Source organism: Onychostoma macrolepis, chromosome 24 (assembly GCF_012432095.1).
Source record: "Onychostoma macrolepis isolate SWU-2019 chromosome 24, ASM1243209v1, whole genome shotgun sequence".
NCBI classification, from domain to species: Eukaryota; Metazoa; Chordata; class Actinopteri; order Cypriniformes; family Cyprinidae; genus Onychostoma; species Onychostoma macrolepis.
In genome coordinates, this window is record NC_081178.1 from 16,151,479 (window position 1) to 16,161,889 (window position 10,411).

The 10,411-nt window shown below is 34.1% G+C and overlaps 1 protein-coding gene across 1 annotated transcript; it reads right to left on the reverse strand.

Moving 5' to 3' along the window:
* Window positions 1-896: 896 nt before the first annotated feature.
* On the reverse strand, window positions 897-10,013 carry LOC131532849 (myelin-associated glycoprotein-like). The gene is made up of 9 exons (XM_058764629.1): window positions 9,950-10,013; window positions 9,303-9,446; window positions 8,788-9,186; window positions 8,059-8,376; window positions 5,770-6,018; window positions 5,594-5,687; window positions 5,408-5,450; window positions 4,748-4,996; window positions 897-968 (listed from the first exon to the last, which is right to left on the reverse strand). Exons 2-9 carry the CDS (start codon window positions 9,388-9,390, stop codon window positions 897-899), a joined length of 1,512 nt encoding a protein of 503 aa, XP_058620612.1. The 5' UTR covers window positions 9,391-9,446; window positions 9,950-10,013.
* Window positions 10,014-10,411: the final 398 nt, after the last annotated feature.

Consider the following 10,411-nt stretch of genomic DNA (forward strand, 5'->3'; position numbering starts at 1 on the left):
TGACATTAAAAATAATCAAAGAGTAATAATAATGCTAAGAGAAAAATCACTATTGTTCTCGATATTTAAGACACTCCTTGTTTACTGCTTGAAATGTTTTCTTCTTTATTACAGAATATTTGCCTGCATATTTTGAACCTCTATTTAGTTAAAAATGAACACTTTTGAAAGTGTTAATAAAAGCCTCAGAGTTGAACGTTTAACCCTCATGGAGTTAATCTGACATCTTTTATGAATGTTAATCTAACTCTTCAGAGTAAATTAACACTATCTTAAATTTAAATAACTAACCATGTTCATTTGATAACTCCTAAAAACAAATTAAAAATTTGTAAAATTTTAAAAACAGGATATTTTCACATCCATATATCAAAACTATTAACACGTGAAATGTCAGAGTCAAGTACCAATTTGGATACAAGGATAGTTAATCCAAAGCTGAAAATACAGTCATCATTTATTTACCCTCATGTTGTTTCAGTATGACCTTCTGTCTTCTGAGGAACACAAAAAAATTATATTTTGAATAATCCAAAAAAGAGCCTTCATACATGGTGTCTGTGGAACATCATGAGTATAAGTAAAGGATAATTCAGGTGAACAATTTGTTTAAGGAAAACATTTAATTCACTGTAAATATATATTTTGTAAAACAAAAAAACATCTTACTGGAAAATAGTCTTTTAATGACAGAAATAAATCCAAGTGCATGATCTCTAAATGTATGGGACAGCACATAAACAGTTCAAGCATAAACATTTGACAAATTACACATTTTATTTAGAAAGAGGTCAGACATTTAATTTAAAATCAAAAACATTAAGTATGACAATCAATAATCTTAAACATGGAATTGTGGCTTACCCATGTCTCTCTGTTGTTAACAAGAGCTCTTCTCATCGCACATGACAATACTCTTCAAGCACATCATCTCCTTTTGATTTTTCTGTTAAGCCAGCATGAACCATCTGTAACAATATTAAAGGAATAGTTCACTCAAAAATTTAATTCCAAAACCCATACTACTCACTTTTGCTGAACACAAAACACAATGCTTAAAAAAGATTAAAAAAATGATGAGTAAAAATGATAAAGTGTCAAAATCACTTTGAGTGATTAACAATTTCACTCACTCAGTAGAGTTTGAGTATTTTGAAAATGGTTCTTTTCAAATTAATTAAATGAAACCAGCACTCAAATCCAATTCGAGCGACTCAAATCAACATAATCAAAACTCACCATTCATGCTTAATGAAATTATGATATTTGGTCACAACCAATGACTGATATTGCCATTTTCGATTTTGGCAGTTTACAATTGTCTGATTTAACAATATGACGTTGTAGGCCTAAGTGGTAACCAAAACTTTCTGGTTACCACCAACATTCTACAAAATATAATCTTTATGTTCAACAGAAGGTTTGGAACAACAGTATGTGAGTACTGTGAGTAGGCCTCGATTTTCATTTTTGAGTTAACTACCGTTGTTTCATTAAAAGCCTCCGTGTCTGTTTGGCATCACGAGTAGCCTAGGCTAAAAGAAAATGTTTTTTGAGAAACGTTTAGGCACACACAACAGATAAATAATGTTATAAAACAATATGATGTTATACAATACATAGGCTATTGTATATTAGATCAAACACTTAATTTCGTGAATGAAAGAAAATGATGTGTATGAGAAAATTTTGGGCTGGTTTAAATGTCCCTGATGTAAATACTAACGCTCAAATGCTGTGTCCGAAAACGCCACGTATCCCTTATGAACTTATGTGTGTTCTTAGTATACTTCTTTTAAACTTAAAAATAGGAAAGTATACTTTTAGTCTACTTCTCAGAAATGGGCTTTATGTACTTCTCCGAAATATACTTAAAATGGCATTTACGTATACTTGACTTACACTTAGAAAAATTCTAAATATATTTGAGCTATTAGTGCTCCTAGAATCCATGTTTTCATTGTTATATGGTAGAGGCGCTAGTACACATCTTCTGTATAGAATTTCCAAAAAAAAAAAAAAAAAACATAAGTGAAAAAGAAATAGAAACAGCAGATGCTTCCACGTGTAATCTAACACAATCATCAGACACAAAACAGCATCAAAACTGTGTAACATTATGGAATAAAATGTCGACCAATGAAGAGGTAATAATGACTGTCAAGCTTTGGGGTGTTGATCGACTCCATCTACGTTTTGATTATCATTCTGAATCCAATTCAGTCTTTTTTAAGCTTTTTGTTCAAAATGCTGTTTATTTCTTTATTTTTTATTTATGAAACTTAACCACATTCAAATGTTTAATGTCTGTGTTCAAAACTGTGAGTGACAGTTAAGGGGTTAAAAAAAGAAAGCATGAAGCTAGAATATATATATATTTTTTTTTTTTAGTTTTTGTTTACAAGCAGATACCCTGTTCTTTCTTTTGATGTTTTGTATTCATATAACAAAAATACAAATTAATAAATGGGGACATAGTAGTATACTTAAAGTATGATTTAAAACTTATGAGTATGCTTGCAGTATAAAACTACTAAACTAGTGGTTTCTGAGACTATACTTCAGTGTACTAAAAATGCTACTACAAGTATTTAATTAGTAAACTATCAGTATACCTATAAGTTCACTTTTAGTATAGTTGCAGTACAAGCCAAAAACTTTGATGTAAACTAGTTGTGTACTCAAAGTTTACTACTGTTATACTTAAAGCATACTTAAAAGTATATTTTATATACTAGAAAGGAGTACACTGATATTTGTATACTTACATAAAGTATACTTAAAAACATACTTGAACTTTACTTAAGTATACTTAATCAAATAAACTTGAAGTATACTACTTTTTGGTAAAGGATACCCTAATTCACTACCCTGATAGCACACGTATATCACGGAGGCGTCTATTTGACGTCTGTATTTACATCTGGAAGATGTATTATTTTGTGTGTGTGTTTGCTCATCTGCAATATGTCTAGGACGTTTCCAATCAGATGCCAAAAAGACGTATATTTGATGTCTTTAGGATGTTTGTGATTTAGAAGAATGTATGTAAAACTGACATCTTACAGACGTCTGTCAGATGTTTGTACACAACAGATGCTTTCCAGATCAAGTGATCTTTAACAGACATCTTGCAGACATAAGTGTGCTATCTGGTACATTACTATCCCGCTTTGCATAGTTTGTGCTTTCTGTTTAATCATCAGAAAACTTAGCAAACTGCCAGCTCCAGTAGTAATGAAAATCTTGAATTCTTTCATGGAAACTAGCATGTATAAACTTCCATTAATAATAAATTAAAAATAAATTTATACCTGTATGATATTATACTGGCTGTACACATATTAGACCAACGGTTTGGAGAATAGATGGGTGGATGGATGATTCAGCTCCAGGTGCCATCTTCTGGCGAGACGTGGCACGAACCTCTGATTTAAATCAGGTGATATAACACATATATATATATATATATATATATATATATATACAGTATATATATAGTCAGAATGCATTGGAGTCTTGAATCTAAACATTAGTCAATAATACAATGAAAATAAGAGCTGCGAGCATAGAAAAGATGATGGAAAACATAACTTATATAATGGCATTTAATGTAATTTTAGATATTCCTGAGTGTATTCTGAAACAATTCAAATCTACATTATAGCACTGACCACATCTATAGATCTTTAGGCTACTATGGCAAAATTTATAGTGCTCAACACAAAGAGTCTCTTGTGCTTATTTTGTGCTGCAAAACCCCAGATGTAAGCTATGATGCAATTGAAGAAATATGCTTAAATATGTAATTGAAGAAAGTTAGCAACTCCTCTCACAGAGCCAACACTCATGGGTCTACCCTGTCCTGAAATACAATCGAATAATACAGAGTGAATTTGAATTTAAATGTGAGTTTTGTGGTATTTCACATAATCAGTCGATGAAGAGAGCTGCAGCACAGATTTAACATAGGTCTGAATCTGTGAAGAGTTATAGGCCACATACAAGATACATTTATAAAAAATTTAAAAAAAGGTTACCACACAATACAAATATTAAAGGCAAAACTAGAAAAACAGACTTTGACAGTAAACACCAGAATTGCCTGTTGGCACAAAACACTCAAAATAGATCTGTGCATTAGAATGAGAGCAGCCTAGTAGATCAGTCTATGAAGACATTAAAAAACAATCAAGGGTAATAATGCTAAAAGAAAATAAAAAATACTGCTTACTGACTTGCTTGAGTTTTGAATCTCTATTTAGTTAAAAATTAAAGCACTGACTACAGTATTAATTTATGTGTCAAGAACGATTTTCTGTTATTGTGTGTAAAAATAGCTATGATTTAAATGAGGTGGTTCACTTCCAGAATGAATATTCTTTCATCATTTACTCACCCACCACTTGTTCCAAATCTGTATATTTTGGAAGGATATTTAGAAAAATGTTGGTATTCGAACAGTTGATGAGCACATTGACTTCCATTGTAGAAAAAACTGTAACCAGCATGTAGATTATCAATATATTTAAGAGCACTATAAGAGCATTTAATATTATTCTAGTTATATTCCTTGTAGCTGCTGGAGTATAGAGTATTATTTCATTATTTAGACAATATTACACCAATCAAAAGAGATGTTATTTTGGGATTTGTGAAAACTGGTGACTGTCCATGGCTGACAAGAGGCACAGGCCTCCGGCACAAGGGCAAGATTTAACATGAGGGAAAATCACTTATTCTGCACCTGAGCATAAAGTTTGTCCATTTGCTGAGCACCGTTGATTTGTCTCTTTCTCTCTGTCACTTGAAGCTCAGCATACTCTGTCTCTGGGTCATTGTTCGAGTGTTCCCTTGTCTTGTGGCCCGTCTGGAGTTTGGAGAAGTCGATTTCACCATAGTGGAGATCACCAGTTTCTTTCTTCTCGCAATTCTTGCTGATCACAATAGCGTTGTTAGCATAGGTAGCCACCATGTCTCTGTTTTTATCCTCAGCCTGAGAGAGAGACATTTTTAAAATTACTGTTTTTAAATCACTTTCTTTCTGCTGTAAGAGAAGCGTTGTTTGAGGAGATCATACAGTGAGTGAAGTGAATTAGTCTTTAGAAGATTAGCAGAAAACAATTTACTTTTTACAACAATGTTCTGTATGACCGTTGCTGTCTTTTCTCAGTCGATTTGTTCATTTACACAGATCCATTCAGATACAATTTTTAATTTTATTTTAATGGTTATGCCACTGAATTATTCAAAAACACTGATTGGTTTGAATGGTTTGAGACACAGACGTGCAATGGTCAGTTCTGCTTTGACTTTATTTGAAACAATTTTTGTTGTTCTGGACAAAACAACTGGCAATATTTAACTAAGTTATTCAATGTTAACATTTGTTTATTGAACTTTGTACCTGATCACTTCCTATGACATGGGCCTGTCTTGAAGCCTTTGTTCTGTTGCAAAAAAAGAAAAGAAAAAAATAATACAATTAAAAAAGTAAATTAAAAAGAAAAATCATTTAATAAATTATATATACATGCAATTAATAAATAGAACATTACAGACATGAGCTACATTCCTGTTATTATATATTTACCTCATACAGTAGAAAAATACTGCAGACAACAGAACAAAAGGGAAAAGTCCTCCTGTACAGCCATATATCACCAGATGAGAGAATCCACTCTGTCCTAAATTACAAAAGCAAAAGTTAAAATTCATGAATCCATGATGCATCTGAACATAAAAATTCAAAAACAGTGCTTTATTTACCTTCATCTGTGAGCTGGACCTCTTCTGATGACTGTTTTCCATGTTTATTTTGTGCAATGCAAAAGTATGATCCTGTTTGATTCTGAATTTTGGTTAAATGAATCTTCTTTCCCCAAGCTATAGGCGTCTCCTCTCCACGTTTGTACCAGGTGTAGTTCAAGTTACTTGATGGACTGGCTTTGCTTTTGCAGGTCAAAGTCACATTAGTACCAACAGAAGTAATGATGACGTGAGTTTCTTTTGGAGGAACTTTAAGAAAAACACAAGCACATACAGGTGCATCTCAATAAATTAGAATGTCATGGAAAAGTTAATTTATTTCAGTAATTCAACTCAAATTGTGAAACTCGTGTATTAAATCAATTCAGTGCACACAGACTGAAGTAGTTTAAGTCTTTGGTTCTTTTAATTGTGATGATTTTGGCTCACATTTAACAAAAACCCACCAATTCACGATCTCAACAAATTAGAATACTTCATAAGACCAATAAAAAAAAACATTTTTAGTGAATTGTTGGCCTTCTGGAAAGTATGTTCATTTACTGTATATGTACTCAATACTTGGTAGGGGCTCCTTTTGCTTTAATTACTGCTTCAGTTCGGCGTGGCATGGAGGTGATCAGTTTGTGGCTCTGCTGAGGTGGTATGGAAGCCCAGGTTTCTTTGACAGTGGCCTTCAGCTCATCTGCATTTGTTGGTCTCTTGTTTCTCATTTTCCTCTTGACAATACCCAATAGATTCTCTATGGGGTTCAGGTCTGGTAAGTTTGCTGGCCAGTCAAGCACACCAACACCATGGTCATTTAACCAACTTTTGGTGCTTTTGGCAGTGTGGGCAGGTGCCAAATCCTGCTGGAAAATGAAATTAGCATCTTTAAAAAGCTGGTCAGCAGAAGGAAGCATGAAGTGCTCCAAAATTTCTTGGTAAACTGGTGCAGTGACTTTGGTTTTCAAAAAACACAATGGACCAACACCAGCAGATGACATTACACCCCAAATCATCACAGACTGTGGAAACTTAACACTGGACTTCAAGCAACTTGGACTATGAGCTTCTCCAGCCTTCCTCCAGACTCTAGGACCTTGGTTTCCAAATGAAATACAAAACTTGCTCTCATCTGAAAAGAGGACTTTGGACCACTGGACAACAGTCCAGTTCTTCTTCTCCTTAGCCCAGGTAAGACGCCTCTGACGTTGTTTGTGGTTCAGGAGTGGCTTAACCAGAGGAATACGACAACTGTAGCCAAATTCCTTGACACGTCTGTGTGTGGTGGCTCTTGATGCCTTGACCCCAGCCTCAGTCGATTCCTTGTGAAGTTCACCCAAATTCTTGAATCGATTTTGCTTGACAATCCTCATAAGGCTGCGCTTCTCTTGGTTGGTTGTGCATCTTTTTCTTCAACACTTTTTCCTTCCACTCAACTTTCAGTTAACATGCTTGGATACAGCACTCTGTGAACAGGCAGCTTCTTTGGCAATGAATGTTTGTGGCTTACCCTCCTTGTGAAGGGTGTCAATGATTGTCTTCTGGACAACTGTCAGATCAGCAGTCATGCTGATCCTGCCCTGTCTTCTTTTTGGAGGCTAATTTTTGTCTCATTGTCAGCTATTACTACTGTTGACATTCCTCCTTGTCCAATTACTGGTTTTTTTGGTGTTCTCCCACCTGGCCACTCTTTACCTTCTAATTTTTCAGACTTTGTAGCTTTTTTGACCCTATTGGCTAGGTGTTTGATTCTTCTGAACAGGAAGAGCCCTCAGCCTCCATCTCACACCCGTTGGGTTAGAGATGTTCTTTATTTTATGAAATTAGAGAAAATTAGGTACTCTCTTCACCGACCTAGCACTATTTTCATTAAGCTTTTGGGAACCCCTTCGTGAACATGTTCAAACTCTCCAGCTTGACCCTGCTCTTTGTGATTGAGGCCCCACCCCCAATTTCCAGCCATTTTGGATCTATTTATAGCTTGGTCAGCACTTTAGAACTGTATTTACTGGATGTGGGGTTGCACTAGTGTTGTTAATTATTATTATTATTATTATTATTATTATTTTCTTTAATATTTATTATTTATCTATTTATTTTACCTTTCAGTGTATTTGTTTACAGCTACATAGTTAAGTGTGTTTTTGTTGTTGTTGTCCTTTGTCCTTGTTTTTAAAAAAAATTTTTTTTATGTTTTTGTAATGTATTTTGAAATATATAAATAAAACATAAAAAAAAAAAAAAACAATTGATACCTTTTCATTTCATCACATCAAGGATCATGAGAAACTAAAGATCTCTTACACTGGACTCGTAGCATCACGGTGCTCTTCACAGTTGAGGCATCAGGTGTATTTCTTGGATATGTAGCAGTGCAGGTGATGTTCTTTTTGTGATCTTTGTATGAAGCTTTGAAGGTCACGTATGAAAACACTGACTGGGTTTTATCAGGTTTCTCCTGTAACTGTGCTGTAATGTGGGCAGATTCAGGGATGTTAGACCAGGATATTGTAGGAGGTTGTTTGGGGCAGGGGGCTTCAGCAGAGCAGCTCAGATTGACTGTAGTTCCCTCCATCACATACTGTAGCTCACTGGGATTCAGTTCAGGAGGTTGTGGTGAATCTGCAGGGTAAAAGATGACAGAAAGAGTTACAGAAAACATACACTGCAGTCATGTTAGAAGGTCAGGTTGTCACACTTGTGGTGAGGTTTAGCACATTTGCACTTACACTTGTTTGTTTCACAAGTTAAAATCACTGCTGCCAATATTTTAAATATTATTGAATCAATATATTCTTGTATCTTTTATCTGTATTATTACTATGTCTCAGCTAATAAATGCAACCTCTCAACACAGAAGATATGGTTTTATAATGTTGTTTTTCAAATATGCAGTTTGTTGACATATATAGTGTAAAACCGACTTATTATCAATATATTATGTAATTAACTAATATTTTCATTTCTTTCTAAAGACTGACAAATTCGTCTTTGTACTTTGGTGCGTAGATGGTCTGTACAGATAACATTTACCTCTGACATTGATCCTCACAGTCTTGCTTGAATCATCTGTATTTGGGTTAAATGTTGCTCTGAACACATCTGGCTCCATTTGCAGTCTGAAGTAATAGGTGTCTGAATGATTCTTCATGATGTTATAGAAGACAGTTGTGCAGTTCCTCTTATTGAGATCTCCAGTCATCTGTATGTCACTGAATCCTCTAATGATGTTTTCACTGCTATTAAATGCTATAAAACTGTCTTTGTTAGCATACTGTGGTATGTTTTTTAGCCAGATACCATAAATAGATTTTGCCCTCTTATGTTTGTCCTCAAAACCAGAGACGCTGAATGTGCAAGGAATCTGCACACAAGAGCCTGTCAGAGCTGTTACTGTCTGAGGCATCACAGCAGAGTGGATATCATTATCAGCTGAAAAATAAAAACACATTAGTCATGAAGAAATGAGCATTTGGTTTTTAATTCCTATTAGTACACATTATAATCATATTCATACTAATTCATAATGACAATAAAGATTGACCAACCCGAGTGAGTATATACCAACACAGAGCTGATAAAAATATAGGAAGCAATCTGGTTTCCTGCCATCAGGGTTCGTAGAGAGGATGACATTTGACTTTACAATAGCAACGAAAGAGTCCAAAACACCATCACAGTACACTTTATCACTAAACAACACAAAATACATATCTGTCACGGACATTTAACAACCATGCTCATTACTATATTTGTTATAGTGCAATAGAATGATCTATAAGGATGAGCCACATTTCCACTGTTACACTCATGCAGATACACTGTAAAAATGTATGACTTGACTCATCAGGCTGAGCACATTTACAGTTACATCAGTAAAAGTGATTCATCTGAGCGACATCAATTATTTTCATTCACTAAATATTCTTCTATTCATAAAAAACCTACATGAATACAGGTTGTACCAAATTATTTTCGCATTGTGGCAAAAACTAAATACCTTTATTGCTAAAACATTTATGGAGATAAATGTTTTATGGAACTGAGAATTGATTCACAGAAAAACTCACAGAAACTCACAGTAAACTGAGAAAATACTGCAAACTCTCACCCATAAACAACTCACAGCTCCCACATTATAGCCTATATATATATATATATATATAAAGAAAAGTGCAATAATTACATTTCTTACCTCAGAAAAGTAGTTTAACTTCTAAAGAAGTAGATGTTCCTAAAATTGTCCTCTTTGTTGCAACTGACTTTTTTTTTTAACATGCTTCATGTTGTGACATTGCACTACACCCCCAATGTAATGTAATCACAGGAAGATATGTGTAGGAACCATAGACGTCACTAGAGATTCTTCCTTCTTCTATTTCTTTTGTGTTTTAAATCATGTTTTACAAAGAAAAAGATATGTGCATTGCATTACGCTATCTGTTAATTAGATACCATCATCCCATAACTTGTGTTCAATTTATAAGACACTGCTAACTTGCAACATCTGTTACAGACTCGCATAAAAATTTATTAATTTACAAATCTTTGATTATGACCAGAGTCTAAAGTAGTGAACACTCACTCTCTCTGTAACCACAGATTCACAAAGCTTGTCTGCATGAATCTATCCTGTCAGAGCGTTTCTTGTCTGTTT

Excerpts from the sequence above, each read along its gene's own strand:
- LOC131532849 (XM_058764629.1), bottom strand. The coding sequence starts at position 9,390 with ATGTCATCCTCTCTACGAACCCTGATGGCAGGAAACCAGATTGCTTCC. Across the intron at positions 9,187-9,302 it reads GTTGGTATATACTCACTCGG|CTGATAATGATATCCACTCT; the intron begins GTTGGTCAATCT and ends TTTATTTTTCAG. Across the intron at positions 969-4,747 it reads TGGACAAACTTTATGCTCAG|ATGGTTCATGCTGGCTTAAC; the intron begins GTGCAGAATAAG and ends ATATTGTTACAG.